Source organism: Brachyistius frenatus, unplaced genomic scaffold (assembly GCF_029030835.1).
Source record: "Brachyistius frenatus isolate BFR_SWC_R1_liver_20210118 unplaced genomic scaffold, ASM2903083v1 Contig_255, whole genome shotgun sequence".
NCBI classification, from domain to species: domain Eukaryota; kingdom Metazoa; phylum Chordata; class Actinopteri; family Embiotocidae; genus Brachyistius; species Brachyistius frenatus.
The window spans coordinates 21,094-37,500 of NW_027210854.1; the positions used below are offsets into that span (position 1 = coordinate 21,094).

The following is a 16,407-nucleotide window of genomic DNA, read 5'->3' on the forward strand; positions in this document are numbered from 1 at the left end:
GTCGGCCTACTTCCTAGAGTACATAAGAGTCTACTGACACGACTGATTGTTTTCCAGTTCTTAGTCATACCCCATGTGTTGCCATGGAAACAGAGGTTGCACTAAGAAACAGTTCCATATTTTGAGAGCGAATGGCCTCAAAATATGAATAAATGTTGATTACATATTATATTTAGTTGGTAACCTGTTGTATAATCGTAACATTACTCCTGGGGGTGTACTTTATTGTTATAACCTTGAAGCTCGCCCTCTTGTGTAATATTGATTAACCATCAACTAGAGTCTCTCGGGGTCATAATCCAGTTCTTAGACAAAACATTTGTCTTTCAAAAAGCCCTGAATGGTTGAGCCATCTCTTATATCATGATATTGATGTAACACAGATATATTGCACAGCCCCATGTCTGAGGCTCCAGGTGAATCAGATATAATGGGGATCTAGGGGAGAGTTAGTGGGAGCACTCGACGCTCAGAGGGGATTTTGCACTGTAGCCAGGCTGACAAAGAGTCATAGTTCTGTTGAGCCCTCTATTCCTTCAGCTCTCAGCAGTAGAAGTAGAAGTATTAACTTCTTTACTCATAAAATTCTTACTATCAGAGAGAGAATCGGGCAGACCCTTCCTGCCACCATCACTGATGTGATATTAAGCACAGCAGCCCTGAAAGCAACTGTAGGACCAGATGTATACTTGGAACATTTCTCTCCTGTTGAGCTCTCTGAGTTAACTAGAATTATTTCTTCATCTGGATCCTCTAGCTGTCTGTTAGATCTCATCCCAACTAAACTTTTTAAGGAAGTCTTCCCTTTAATTAATACTTCCATATTAGATCAGATCAACCTATCTATTGTAACCAGCTATGTACCGCAGGCTTTTAAAGTGGCTGTAATTAAACCTTTACTTAAAAAGCCGACTCTTGATCAGCTGTTTTAGGAAACTGCAGACCAATTTACAACCTGACGTTTATTTCTAAAATCCTTGAAAAAGTTGTTGCAAATCAACTTTTTGATCATTTACAAAGGAATGGTCTGTTTGAAGATTTTCAGTCTTTAGAGTTCATCATAGCACAGAAACAGCTCTGGTGAAAGTTACTAACGACCTTTTATTAGCCTCAGATAATGGACTCATCTCTGTACTTGTTCTTCTGGACCTCGGTGCTGCTTTTGATACGATTGATCATACGATCTTATTACAGAGATTAGAAGATGTTATGAGGATTAAAGGAACTGCATTAGACTGGTTCAAATCCTACTTATCAGATAGATTCCAGTTTGTTCATGTCAACAATGAGTATTCCAGACAAACAAGAGTTAGTTATGGAGTTCCACAAGGCTCAGTGTTAGGCCCAATACTTTTTACTTTCTACATGCTTCCATTAGGAGATGTCATCAGGAAGCACTGCATCAACTTCCATTGTTATGCAGATGACACTCAGCTATATCTTTCTATAAAACCAGATGAAACTAATCAGTTAGTAAAACTTGAAGCCTGTCTAATAGACATAAAGGCCTGGATGACCAAAAACGTCCTGCTTCTAAATTCAGACAAAACAGAAGTTCTTGTACTTGGTCCTAAGCACCTCAGAAACTATTTCTGTAATCACGTAGTTACTCTAGATGACGTTGTCTTGGCCTCCAGCAAAACTGTGAGGAACCTTGGAGCCATATTTGATGAGGATTTGTCCTTTAGACACCAGATAAAGCAAATCTCCAGAGCTGCCTTCTTTCATCTACATAATATTAATAAAATCAGGAAAATCCTTCCTCAGCGTGACGCAGAAAAACTCATTCATGTGTTTGTTACTTCTAGACTAGATTATTGTAATTCCTTGTTGCTAGGATGTCCAAATTACTCATTAAAAACCTGCAGCTGATCCAAAATGCTGCAGCAAGAGTACTGATGGGATTTAGCAAGAGAGATCATATTTCTCCAGTTTTAGCTTCTCTTCACTGGCTTCCTGTTAAATCAAGAATAGAATTTAAAGTTCTCTTGATGACTTACAAAGCTCTACATGACCAGGCTCCATCATATCTTAGAGATCTTATAGAACCATATAATCTCAGCAGAGCACTTCTCTCTAAGTACGCTGGTCTACTTGTGGTTCCTAGAGTTTCCAGAAGTAGAATGGGAGGCGGAGCTTCAGTTTTCAGGCTCCTCCCCTGTGGAACCAGCTCCCAGTTTGTGTAAAGAGGAGGGTTTTTTTTTTCCCTCCTAGCTTATATGGGAATTGTTGAATTGTTGGGTTTCTCTGTATAATATTGTAAAGTTCTGCTGTAAGGACATTAATGTGTTAAGTGCCATGAAATAACTTGTGTTGTGATTTAGCGCTATATAAATAAAATTGAATTGAGTTAAATTGAATTTTCTCAATGAGAGCTGCACTGGGTGAAAGCTAACAAAAATCCCTACAGTTTGATGTATAAATTGAGAATATACAGTGAAGATTGTGGGCAAAAAACAGGATTAACACAGCTTTTTCACAATATTTCAACGGGCAAAAATAAAAATATCACAACTGACATTACCCACTCCAGATCTGAACACTCCCACAAGTTTATAAAACTTAAACTGTGATTCTGTAAAACCCGTGACAGATATCAAATCACGGCTTCAGTCAGTAAAAGGTCAAAGGCTCGTTGTTAAACTGTGAATGATGTTTCTACTGACCTCTTCCTCGCAGGCGATTTTCCGGCGTCTTCTTGCAGTGTGGTCAGTCGGGATGTGAGGCCACTGCTCTGAGGCTCCTGGTGAATCATACTAACCACAGACAAACTGACATTTATATTCGTTCTGCGCTCATCTTTGCATTTCCTCTGTGAATCTGAGCATGCGGAGGACTATTTCTTTACAGAGGTAGAAAGTATTTGTTTTTACGTACAGACAGCTGAGACAGATGTGGAAAAAAATTAATAAAACAAACTGCAGGGACTCACTTCTTCCTCATCCCAATAGGAGTTTTTCTATGCCAGGAGAGAGAGGAAAGAGATTTTCTTTGAGGAAAGTTGACAGAGAACAAGCAGGGAGCACACTGATTCAGAACAACAGCAGGGACAGAAGCACAGGGTTAGAGAGTACATGCATTACTGGACAAATGCTCGTCCTCGTTACCAGACAGTCATGCTTTCCTGAACTTCTCCCTGAAATAGATCTTCTTCTATAAACATCTTGATTAATTAGAGCCACGTTGCATTTCTAGCCAGTCAGACTGCACGCTGCAAAACCCCAAACGAGTCCGACTTCACGGCTGTCACAGGCTCACAGTGAACTTCTCTTTCTGTCAGCGGACTAGCCAGCTGATACAGATATTACATATTTGACATGCCATTATACTGTATGCTTCAGTTTCTTGTGTGATTACCATGCATATGATGCAGTGAATACGAATGGAACACAGATTTCTAAACCAGGGAAAATCGCAACAGAAAAAAGAAGCGTGTGCACATGGAGGAGGCTGGAAGAAACAACTTTCAACTGCACATGCAAATAACAGAGCAAATCTGTACCACAGCAAACAAACTATAACACGCACAGAGAGTGGACAAAAACATGCTGGGTGGAACTGGAGGAGAGGAGGAATAAGACGTGAATTCAGAGCTGACATTGAAGAGCTCACGCCTTCATTACTATTACATTTGGGCAAAATCAAACATTTAAGATATTAAGTGATAGAAATCAGGTCTGACACATATTATTGACCCGATTCTGTGTCGGTATGTAAATCAAACTTTCCCTGATTTGATTTGGCACAAAGTGTGTGTGTGTGTGTGTGTGTGTGTGTGTGTGTGTGTGTGTGTGTGTGTGTGCGTGCGTGCGTGCGTGCGTGCGTGCGTGCGTGCGTGCGTGCGTGCGTGCGTGCGTGCGTGTGAGAGTGTGTCTGTGTGAGTGTAAGTGTGAGTGTGTGCGTGTGCTCACCTCTGCCAGGTCAGGTCCTCCTCCAGGAAGATGTTCCTGCTGGCCTTGCGTCCCCCCACAGGTGTCCGCGGCTCGCTGGGCTCCAACACACTCACAGAGGAGGGAGAGTCAGACAAGACGCTCAAATCCTCTCCAATGGAACCAGAGTCAGCTGAGTGCGCGTAGCTTAGCGCTATTTTACGACAGTACGTACAAGCCCGAAGATCTCCTGGACACAGGAAGAGGAAGAGATGGAGAGAAGGAGATGGGGAGAAGGAGATAGGGAGAAAGAGATGGAGAGAAAGAGATGGAGAGAAAGAGATGGGGAGAAAGAGATGGGGAGAAAGAGATGCAGGGAAAGAGATAGGGAGAAAAAGATGGGGAGAAAGAGATGTAGATTATGAGATGGAGAGAAAGAGATGGGGAGAAAGAGATGCAGGGAAAGAGATAGGGAGAAAGAGATGGGGAGAAAAAGATGTAGATAAAGATATCGAGAGAAAGAGATAGAGAGAAAGAGATGGAGAGAAAGAGATGTAGATAACAAGATGTAGAGAAAGAGATGTAGATAATGAGATGGGAGAAAGAGATGGAAAGAAAGAGATGGAGAGAAAGAGATGGAGAGAGAAAGAGGTTGAGATAAAGACATGGAGAGAAAGAGATAGAGAGAAAGATGTAGATAACGAGATGTAGAGAAAGAGATGTAGATAACGAGATGGAGAGAAAGAGATGAGAGAAAGAGATGGAAAGAAAGAGATGGAGAGAAAGAGATAAAGAGAAATAGATGGGGAAAAATAGATGAAGAGGAAGATATGGGGAGAAAGAGATGTAGATAAAGAGATGGGGAGAAAGAGACGAAGAGGAAGAGATGGGGAGAAAGAGATAGGGAGAAAGAGATGGAGAGGAAGAGATGGGGAGAAAGAGATGGAGAGAGAAAGAGATGGGGAGAAAGAGGTTTAGATAAAGACATGGAGAGAAAGAGATGGAGAGAAAGAGATGGGGAGAAAGAGATAGAGATGGAGGGAAAGAGATAGGGAGAAAGAGATGGGGAGAAAGAGATGGAGAGAGAAAGAGATGGGGAGAAAGAGATGGAGAGAGAAAGAGATGGGGAGAAAGATGTGTAGAGAAAAAGGTAGAGAGAAAGAGATGGGGAGAAAGAGATGAGAGAAAGAGGTTTAGATAAAGACATGGAGAGAAAGAGATAGAGATAAAGAGATGGAGATAAAGAGATGTAGATAACGAGATGGGGAGAAAGAGATGGAGAGGAAGAGATGGGGAGAAAGATGAAGAGGAAGAGATGGGGAGAAAGAGATGGAGAGAGAAAGAGATGGGGAGAATGAGATAAAGAGAAAGAGATGGGGAGAAAAAGATGTAGATAAAGATTTCGAGAGAAAGAGATAGAGAGAAAGAGATGGAGAGGAAGAGATGGCGAGAAAGAGATGGAGAGAAAGAGATAGGGAGAAAGAGATGGGGAGAAAGAGATAAAGAGAAAGAGATGGGGAGAAAAAGATGTAGATAAAGATATCGAGAGAAAGAGATAGAGATGGAGAGAAAGAGATGTAGATAACGAGATGGAGAGAAAGAGATGGGAGAAAGAGATGGAAATAAAGAGATGGAGAGAAAGAGATGGAGAGAAAGAAACAGTAAACCGAAGTACATCACTTACCCGAGTAGCCCATGAACTTCCCGGGGATTTCCTGGTTGCAGCAGCGGCTGCAGAAGATCTGGCCACACAGCCTGCAGTGATGTCGGCGACGGAAGGTGGTGAACTTCTCGTTGCAGTCGTAACACTCCTTACACTGGCTGTCGGGCATCCAGTACTGCTTCAGATCGCTGTCCTGAAGAGGGAGACAACAGAAAGATTTAGATTCAACTTTATTGTCATTGCAGAGTACAAGTACTAGGACAACGAAAAGCAGTTTTAGCATCTGACCAGAAGTGCAAAAGAAAGCAGTAAAAGTGCAGTGCATTGTGTTAAATAAATAAAGTATAAAAAGTATAAACAGTATGGACAGATATATACAGTCATATATACAGATATATATACAGTCTATATATACATGTAGTATAAACAGTAAGTGTGTATAGTCTTTGGGGGAAGGGGGTGTGTGTGTGTGTGTGGGAGGGGAGGGGAGGGGTTGGGGTTGGTGGTGGTGGCGGCGGGGGGGGGGGGGGCTATCACCATGGTGCAGAGTTAAGAGTGTTGACTGCTGAGGGGAAGAAAGTGTTCCTGAGCCTGCTGGTTCTGGAATGGAGATTCCTATAGCGCCTCCCACAGGGAAGGAGGGCAAACAGTCTGTGGCTGGGGTGTGTGGTGGCCCTCCGCAGGCAGCGTTTGAGGTGGATGTCTCGATGGCAGGGAGTGGAGTACTGGTGATGCGTTGGGCAGTTTTTACAACCCTCTGCAGTGCTTTGCGGTCTGAGACAGAGCAGTTGCCATACCAAACTGTGATGCAGTTTGTAAGGATGCTCTTGATGGTGCAGCGGTAGAAGTTTACCAGGATTGGAGGAGACATGTAAATTTTCTTCAGTCTCCTCAGGAAGAAGAGTCGCTGATGTGCCTTCTTGACCAGGGTTGAGGTGTTGAGGGTCCAAGAGAAGTCCTCTGAGATGTGGACACCCAGAAACCTAAAGCTGGTGACACGCTCAACCTCCATTCCATTGATATGGATGGGTGTGTGTGTGCAGCGTTTGGACTTTCTGAAGTCCACAATAAGATCTTTGGTCTTTTCGGTTGTTGTTGGCGCGCCACACCGCCAGATGCCGGACCTCCTCCCTGTAGGCCGACTCATCGTTGTTGTTGATGAGGCCCATCACCATTGTGTCGTCTGCAAACTTGATAATGGTATTGGAACCATGTACAGGCGTGCAGTCATAGGTGAACAGGGAGTAAGGAGAGGACTCAGCACACAGCCCTGTGGGACGCCAGTGTTCAGGGTGAGGGTAGAGGAGGTGTGATTGCCTAACCTAACATACTGGGGTCTGTTGGTTAGGAAATCCAGTATTCAGCTGCAGAGGGAGGTGTTGATGCCAAGGTCACCTAGTTTGGTATTCAGTTTGGAGGGGATGATGGTGTTGAATGATGAACTGAAATCGATGAACAGCATTCTTACATAGGTGTTGTTGTTGTTGTTGTTGTCCAGGTGGGAGAGGGCAGAGTGAAGTGCTGTGGAGATGGAGTCCTCTGTACACCTGTTCTGGCGGTAGGCGAATTGGAGGGGGTCCAGTGTGGGTGGTAGGCAGGTTTTGAGATGAGCCAGGACCAGCCTCTCGAAGCACTTCATGATGATGGGGGTAAGTGCAACAGAGCGGAAGTCGTTTAGGCTCGCTGCAGTGTAGTGTTTTGGCACTGGCATGATTAGGTGGTTTTGAAGCATGTGGGTACAGCTGCTTGGGCCAGTGACAGGTTGAAGATGTCAGTCAGGACCCCAGTCAGCTGCCCAGCACAGGCCTCGAGCACACGTCCGGGGATGCCATCAGGGCCAGCAGCCTTACGTGCAGTGATCCTGCTCAGCACAGTGCACACGTCGGTGGGGGAGAGGGTGGTCTGCTGGTGGTCCGCAGGCGGCACAGTCTTGATGGCCGCCTCCTGGTTGTCCCTGTCAAGGCGAGCATAAAAGTTATTAAGCTCATCAGGGAGGGATGCGTTGCTGGTTGGGGGGGTGGTGTTGGAGAATTTGTAATCTGTAATGGCCCGGATGCCTTGCACATGCGTAGTATTTTAACAACAACCGACCGGTTGTTGTTAAAATACTACTCAGTCCGTAGCTTGTGGCTGTGCTTGGCCCTCTTGATGCCCCTCTTCAGGTTGGCTCTGGATGAGCTGTAGGCTTGCGCATCACCTGATCTGAAGGCGGTGTCGCGTAGCTTCAGTAGTAGACGGACCTCTCTGCTCATCCACGGCTTCTGATTTGGGAACATTGTAATGTGTTTGAGGAAGGTGACACTATTGATGTTGGTGCTGATGTAGTCCAGAACGGAGGAGGCAAAAGAGTCTATGTCCGTGTGGGAGTCCAAGGTGGCCTGAGTGGCAAACATACTCCAGTCCATGTGTTGAAACCGGTGCTGTAGTGTAGAGTCTGCTCTCTCTGGCCACACTTCAACTGTTCTCACTGCTGGTTGCTCGCGTTTGATGAGTGGTGTGTACTTGGGGAGTAGGAACAATGAGAGATGTCCCAGGTGGGGGAGGGGAATGGTTTTGTAGGCCTCTTATCCACAGAGAGATGCTGCATGGTGGCTGTGCTGTTAGCATGTTGAGGCTCAACATGCAGTGCTGTGCTGAAGGTACTTCAGATGATCAGAGTCAACTCCATCACCCGGTACAAGGGAAGACACTGAGACAGCTACGACCTACTGAAGATCCTCCATGACGCGCCAAGTCTGAAAATGGTGCTGTGTTCCAGATGACATTAGTCTGTTTAAAACACTCAATAAACACACTGATTCTTCTATCCAGTGAAAAAGAAAAACATGTTCAGGAACAGCTGCAACTTCCTCACACACTTTAATTTGAAAATACGTTATGCCGGTGGCCCCGCCCCTTCCTCTACAGAGCCAGGATGGCGACCGTTTAGGGTGGAAAGTGTCCAGAGTTTCACACTTCTTGTTTGGAGCGTTCTGAGTGCTTCATCCTGGTACTTGTAGTGTTCTGATGTTAGTGTACTTTAACACACTGATGCACTCAGAATAGAGAGAGTTAGTACACAAGTACAACATCTGGAACACAAGAACAACATCTGGAACACAAGAACCTCATCTGGAACACACGAACAACATCTGGAACACAAGTACAGCATCTGGAACACAAGAACAACATCTGGAACACAAGTACAACATCTGGAACACAAGAACAACATCTGGAACAACATGTTTGGAGGCTGTATGTGGGGAGTGTGTATGAGATGTTCTTGTGTATCACGGTGAGGAGTGTGTCTGTGGAAGTGATGTTTGAGGGTTGATGGAAGTGTTTCAGGATGTGTTTGAGGGTTGATGGAAGTGTTTCAGGATGTGTTTGAGGGTTGATGGAAGTATTTCATGATGTGTTTGAGGGTTGATGGATGTGTTTCATGATGTGTTTGAGGGTTGATGGAAGTGTTATCGTGATGTGTTTTGAGGGTTGATGGAAGTGTTTCATGATGTGTTTTGAGGGTTGATGGAAGTGTTTCATGATGTGTTTTGAGGGTTGATGGAAGTGTTTCATGATGTGTTTGAGGGTTGATGGAAGTGTTTCAGGATGTGTTTGAGGGTTGATGGATGTGTTTCATGATGTGTTTGAGGGTTGATGGAAGTGTTATCGTGATGTGTTTGAGGGTTGATGGAAGTGTTTCATGATGTGTTTTGAGGGTTGATGGAAGTGTTTCATGATGTGTTTTGAGGGTTGATGGAAGTGTTTCAGGATGTGTTTGAGGGTTGATGGAAGTGTTTCGTGATGTGTTTGAGGGTTGATGGAAGTGTTTCATGATGTGTTTGAGGGTTGATGGAAGTGTTTCAGGATGTGTTTGAGGGTTGATGGAAGTGTTTCATGATGTGTTTGAGGGTTGATGGATGTGTTTCGTGATGTGTTTGAGGGTTGATGGAAGTGTTTCAGGATGTGTTTGAGGGTTGATGGAAGTATTTCATGATGTGTTTGAGGGTTGATGGATGTGTTTCGTGATGTGTTTGAGGGTTGATGGAAGTGTTTCAGGATGTGTTTGAGGGTTGATGGAAGTGTTTCAGGATGTGTTTGAGGGTTGATGGAAGTATTTCATGATGTGTTTGAGGGTTGATGGAAGTGTTTCATGATGTGTTTTGAGGGTTGATGGAAGTATTTCATGATGTGTTTGAGGGTTGATGGATGTGTTTCGTGATGTGTTTTGAGGGTTGATGGAAGTGTTTCATGATGTGTTTTGAGGGTTGATGGAAGTGTTTCATGATGTGTTTTGAGGGTTGATGGAAGTGTTTCAGGATGTGTTTGAGGGTTTGGAAGTGTTTCGTGATGTGTTTGAGGGTTGATGGAAGTGTTTCATGATGTGTTTGAGGGTTGATGGAAGTGTTTCATGATGTGTTTGAGGGTTTTTGGATGTGTTTCATGATGTGTTCTGTGAAGATGTCAGTTCACAGCGAGATGGTTCCCACTTCCCCAGTTTAAGAGGAGAGTCTTGGCGACAGTTAGTGACTGACTGAAAAGTACAAACACCAAATCCCTTCAGGCTTCTATCTATTTTATGATAAAAAACTATCCACGAAGACAGCCTCACTTCACTTTTAGGATCTAAATATATTACGGGACCATATATTTGCCATGTTTTATAAAACATGTACACATATGAGACCTGCCAAACGTGAACAGACATGGATACCTGGCTCTTCCCCTCCATGATCTCCTTTAGCCTCTTCAGTGCAGTGCGAAGCTGGACCGCTGTGCGCGGGTCGTGATTGCTCAGCGGTGCATCTGATTTCCTGCTACCATCTAAAATCTCACACACACACACACACACACACACACACACACACACACACACACACACACACACACACACACACACACACACACACACACACACACACACACACACACACACACACACAGCATTAGCACACAGCACACTCGTGCATTGTCAAATACACCTTTTTAATAATATTTAGTACAACCCCAATTCCAAAAGTGTTGGGACGCTTTGTAAAATGTAAATAAAAATAGAATGCAATGATTTGCAAATTACATTAACCAATATGTTATTGACCAAAACTATTAAATGTTGAAACTGAGAAATGATATTGTTGTATTAAAAATGTGTGCTTATTTTGAATTTGATTCCAACAACATGTCTAAAAAAAGTTGGGACAGGTTCATGTTTACATCTCTGTAAATGTTTGGGAACTGAGTAGACCAGTTTCTGGAGTTTTGGAAGTGGAATGTGGTCCTATTATTGCCTAAGATATCATTTTAGCTGCTCAACAGTTTGGGGTCCCCTCTGTCTCATTTTTCATTTTAATATTGCGGCACTTTTTTTTTTTTTAAAATTTGGCGACAGGTCTGGACTGCAGGCAGGTCAGTTTAGCACCTTAGATAAACTGTTTCTGGATCATGTTTCTATCTGGTTTCTTCTTTGGAGAGTTTTAACCTGCATTTGTGGATGCAGCAATGAACTGTGTTCACAGACGATGGTTTTCACAAGTGTTCCTGAGCCCATGCAGTGATTTCCACTCCAGAATAGTGTGTTTTTAATGCAGTGCTGCCTGAGGGCCCGAAGATCACCACCATCCAATATTGGTTTTCAGCCTTGTCCCTTGCGTCTCAGTTTCAACATTTGTTCTGTTGTGTTTGGTCTATTTTCAGTTAAATATGGGTTTATGTGATTTGCAAATCATTGCATTCTGTTTTTATTTACATTTTACACAGCGGGTTGTAAATCTAAAGAGATAATATATCAACATCTCAAATATCAACCAAACATCTGCACTTATAAAATAACATCCTTTAAAGTAGAAAATGTAGATAAAATAACAGATGGCACGACCAATAATAAAACTGAAACCAAAACATGTTGAATCTAAATGTTAGCTTCAAAATCATTCATGACAAACACCATTCCAGTTATTAGTACCTGAGTGGAAACATTAGGGCAAACCAAATACTGAGAGGAAGCGCTTGGTTGAAAATGCAGATATCAAACACACTGGCATGCACTCGCACACACAGAGGAGTTTGTGTGAAGCCGTCGCTGTTACAGTCAGACTAAAAGCATCTTTAGTAAAAGCACACAGTGAAGAGGAGCCCTCACCTGGCCAATCCACTGGAATCAGAAAAGACATGAGAGTGGATGTTACAGCCTGGAGATGCATTCATCCTTCTGAGCTCTTCAACACTTAGCAGCATTTTAACTTTGGTTTGGGGTCAATAAAATCTCCACCTCATCTCCTTCACACCGACCTTATTCTTTCAACATCCTCAAATTAAAATAAATAAATAAAATACCACAAAGTCTGGACTGAAATTAGCTGGAGGTTTTAAAGCATCCCTCTCCCAATATTTATCAAAATTACAAATCTAAACAAATGACAAAGATCCTTTTTACACAGATTTTAGAATGTCTAGAAAATTAACTTTGGGTTTTGTTTGCAGCTTCACAAGTGGCCTTGAACGTATAATTTCACAGAAAAAACTCTGTAGCCATGGTTTCCACAGAGCAGCTGAAATCACAAAGAGTGCTATCAGTGGCCTCGGGTTGGTTTATTCACCACAGGACAGAGAACTCTAAAACCAATTTACACAATTTCAAACAGCAGATAATGAAATTAACAAACATGTAAAGTGAAAATAAGAGGAAATGAGCCCGTTTAAAATGGCGTAAATTTAATGTGCTCAAGTCTGTATGAAAAATGGCACATTTGGGACATAAGCAGCATAAATTTGGACTTTTAAACTAAACCCAAACTCAATCATTTAATCTTATTCAAGCTGTTGTAAGAGGCTGACGTTAAAATATCAAAAATTCATTAATGCCGGGACAGGAAGAGCTGAAACATTCAGGACTGACTCTCTGCTGGGGCTGAAAAATAGTACATGTTCTACAAACACGTTTCCTATTGGACACGACTTTCACAGATTATAAACCAACACAAGCCTCCGACGGCAGCATCTGTACGGTGGATATGTTTTACCTGAGGCAGTGGAGGTCCGTCGGAGGAGGTCGGGATGCTTCCGGTGCATCCTGGAGCCGTAGAGGGAGTGAGAAGGACTGGAGGACCAGCTCCTCCTCTCACACTGGGGGGACGGAGACGGCACATCTGTCTTCTCTGAGACTGTGGAGGGAGGACGTCCCTCCTCTGCACGCACGCGCACGCACGCACACACACACACACACACACACACACACACAAACATTGGAGAAATTAAAGTCAATGTTTTCTGCATTAATTACACTGCTCCAAAAAATAAAGGGAACACTTAAACAACTCAATGTAACTCCAAGTCAATCTCACTTCTGTGAAATCAAGCTGTCCAGTTCAGATCAACACTGATTGTGGATCAGTTTCACCTGCTGTTGTACAAATGGAACAGACAACAGGTGGAAATGAGGCAATCATCAAGACAACCCTATAAAGGAACGGTTCTGCAGGTGGTGACCACAGACCGTTTCTCTGTCCTCGTCCTTTCTAGATGATTTTTGGTCCCTTTTGCATTTTGCCAGTGTCCTCACCACTAGAGGGAGCATGAGGTGTCTCCAACCCACAGAAGTTGTTCAGGTAGTGCAGCTCATCCAGGATGGCACATCAATGCAAGCTGTGGCAAGAAGGTTTGCTGTGTCTGTCAGCACAGTGTCAAGAGGACGGAGGACATACCGGGAGACGGGCCGGTCCACCAGGAGACGTGGAGGGGGCCGTAGGAGGACAACAACCCAGCAGCGGGACCGCTATCTGCTCCTTTGTACAAGGAGGAACAGGAGGAGCGCTGCCAGAGCCCTACAAAATGACCTCCAGCAGGCCACTAATGTGCATGTTTCTGATCAAACTGTCAGAAACAGACTCCATGAGGGCGGTACGAGGGCCCGACGTCCACAAGTGGGGTCTGTGCTCACAGCCCAACACCGTACGGGGCGACCGGACTTTGCCGGAGAACACCGAGATCGGCAGCTTCTCCGTCGGCGCCCTGCGGTCTTCACGGATGAGAGCAGGTTCACACTGAGCACATGTGACAGACGTGACGGAGTCTGGAGACGCCGTGGAGAACGTTCTGCTGCCTGCAACATCCTCCAGCGGGACCGGTTCGGCGGCGGGTCAGCGACGGTCTGGGGAGGCGTTTCTTCGGAGGGCCGCGCAGCCCTCCGTGTGCTAGCCAGAGGTACCCTGACTGCCATTAGGTCCCGGGATGAGATCCTCAGACCCGTTGAAGACCATCTGCTGGCGCAGCGGGTCCTGGGTTCTTCTGATGCGGGACAATGCTCGGCCTCATGTGGCTGGAGTGTGTCAGCGGTTCCTGCACGATGAAGGCATCGATGCTCCGGACCGGCCCGCCCGTTCCCCAGACCTGAATCCAATCCAGCACATCCGGGACATCGCGTCTCGTTCCGTCCGCCGACGCCACGTCCACCGCAGACTGTCCGGGAGTGGACCGATGCTTTGATCCGGGTCTGGGAGGAGATCCCTCAGGAGAACATCCGTGGTCTCATCAGGAGCATGCCCAGGCGTTGTAGGGAGTGATACAGGCACGTGGAGGACACACACACTACTGAGACTCATTTGGACTTGTCTTCAGGAATCTCCACAGAAGTTGGATCAGCCTGTGATCTGATTTTTACACTTTTATTTGGAGTATGATTCTGAATCCAGACCTCCATGGATAATGATTCTGATTTCCATTGATCATTCTGATGTTATCTTGTTCTCAACACATTCCACTATGTAATGAATAAACATTTGAACTGGAATATTTCATTCATTGAGATCTGGGATGTTGTTTAAGTGTTCCCTTTATTTTTTTGAGCAGTGTATAAGTCCTTGTCAACACAGTACGACTCAGATCTTATTTAGGTGGACTGATCATTTTAGGGCGGATGTTAATGACCATTTTCATTACTAATTAATTCACATATTCTCACATTTAGTTGATTGATCATCTGTCTCTAAAATGGATCTCCGTACACGATGTAGCATTGATATCACTCAGTGGAGATTTCTTTTTTCAATTAACTACAAGCTGAAACTGTGTTACAGAATTTAGGTCAGTTAAAATTAAAATAAAAACTAAATAGTTTCTCATTATGGACTCTCACATTTCATCTCTCTGGCTTCAAAATAAAAAATAAAAGATAACCCTAACCCTAACCCTAACCCAAAAAAAGAAAGAAATGGAGCCTTTTTTAGAAGTTGAATACTTTCTAACGTGTTAGTTGAACTTTATTTTTCAGACATAAACTCCAACAACTAAAATAAAGTGCAGCACTGTGTTGTTGGAAATATGAGTGAGAGGTTTGTAACTTTCTCTGAGTGTTGTTCTGTAAACACAGAAGTCATGTGGCTCCTCTGGTTCAGATAAACTGCTGTCACATGACCTCATAAGACTCTGGAGGATCGCACTGACTTCTTCAAACTGCTGCAAAATAGTGCTTTAAGATACTGTGAGCTTTGATTTTTGGCTAAAACAGAGACAAGGCAGCTATAACAAATCATAGGTTTAAAAAAAAGGCCATTTTAATATATGGCTAGACTGAAGGTTTGAAAGGGGGAGGTGAAAAAACTCCGTGGGAACTGGAGCAGTTGTATGAAAAGTAAGGCTAACTCAATGTGCCAACACCATCAGATCTGCATGTAAAGCTCTGTTCAATGACAGTTATAAAAGCAACTTCGTAACAATATGCAAAATGAGGAACGCCAGACTCTGATCAGCAGAAGTGCAGTCAAAAGAAGTTGTTTCAAGTAGCGTCTCCAAACCATTTCTTAGGAGCCGAAACGAGGTCAAAGCCGAGACTGTAAAAGACAATTCAGAAATGTCTTAAGCTGCAATACCAGGGAGTGCCACTAGAGGTCGGCTCCAAAAAGCCTCTGGATCCATAGACTGCCATTCAACTTCTCTCATCAAATCCAAAGTGAATAAAATGTGTCCATATTTGGATGAACTGGAGAGGATCTGACTTGATCCCCAAGCACACTACCCCCCACAACCTGCAGCTGAAACCTGACTGCACCACAGGCCTGTCAATCAAACAGACACGCCCCCAAACACGCTGCTTCATGAGGCCTAATATCCAATTAATTAATGATGGGATTATTTTCAGATGCACCGCCAGAGAACTAATAAGAATTGACTTTAGTGAATTACAACTTAATGACGGGTGGATAAAAAGATGTATTGATTTTGTATTTCGAGAGAGAAGTTGAATGGAAGCCTTTTTGGAGCGAGCCCCGAGTGGCTGTCGGTGGTATTGCAGCTTAAGACACTTTAGCATCGCCGTCATTTTTCAGAGCCGGAAGCTACGAACTCTTTTATAAACCGTCTGTGGTGACGCTGGACAACAGAATGACACAATACAAACAACGTATGTCATGTGTTCTTAAAATGAATATTAAAAAGTTTTGGTCAAAATTATTGTTGGTACAGAAATATTGTAGAGTATTGTGATGATGTTCTAGGTCCATATCCCCGTCGCTTATTACACAACTCACCTGACCTAAACAATGAAGGGAGACATTCACATCACAGCATCAGGCTCACCTTTGTTGCTGAAACGGAAGAGGTTGACGAAGGAGCTGTAGGTGGAGCGCAGGGGGGGCTCATCCTGCTCTGGAGTCAGTGGTTTGAAGTGGGTCAGGTGGGAGGGGCTGCTGGGAGAGATGGTGGGCGGGTCCATGCTCCAGTCCGTTGAGGATGAGGATGAGGACTTGTCATCAGCAGCCATGTTACTGCGACTCTTACTGAAACCACAAAAACGTTCCAAACTCAGGAAATCATAGTTTATTGGATAAAGACAGTCGAACACAGAATGAAGCTAAGGGAGACATCAGGGTTTATTATCAGTACAACACCCATCATCAAGGGAAT

At 44.0% G+C, this 16,407-nt stretch overlaps 1 protein-coding gene across 5 annotated transcripts in view; it reads right to left on the reverse strand.

The window, feature by feature from the left end:
* Positions 1-16,407, reverse strand: part of LOC138634241 (1-phosphatidylinositol 3-phosphate 5-kinase-like) — a 43,911-nt gene that overhangs the window by 20,960 nt on the left and 6,544 nt on the right. For 3 of the 5 annotated variants that reach the window (XM_069721005.1, XM_069721006.1, XM_069721007.1), the window contains exons 2-8: positions 16,081-16,280; positions 12,531-12,695; positions 10,226-10,335; positions 5,554-5,725; positions 3,912-4,119; positions 2,933-2,959; positions 2,667-2,756 (exon numbers count right to left, since the gene is read on the reverse strand). In XM_069721005.1, the coding sequence (XP_069577106.1) occupies positions 2,667-2,756; positions 2,933-2,959; positions 3,912-4,119; positions 5,554-5,725; positions 10,226-10,335; positions 12,531-12,695; positions 16,081-16,264 (956 nt within the window). In that variant the 5' untranslated portion in view covers positions 16,265-16,280. The remainder of the gene's footprint in view (positions 1-2,666; positions 2,757-2,932; positions 2,960-3,911; positions 4,120-5,553; positions 5,726-10,225; positions 10,336-12,530; positions 12,696-16,080; positions 16,281-16,407) is intronic. The other 2 variants (XM_069721008.1, XM_069721009.1) reach the window with 1 other exon arrangement.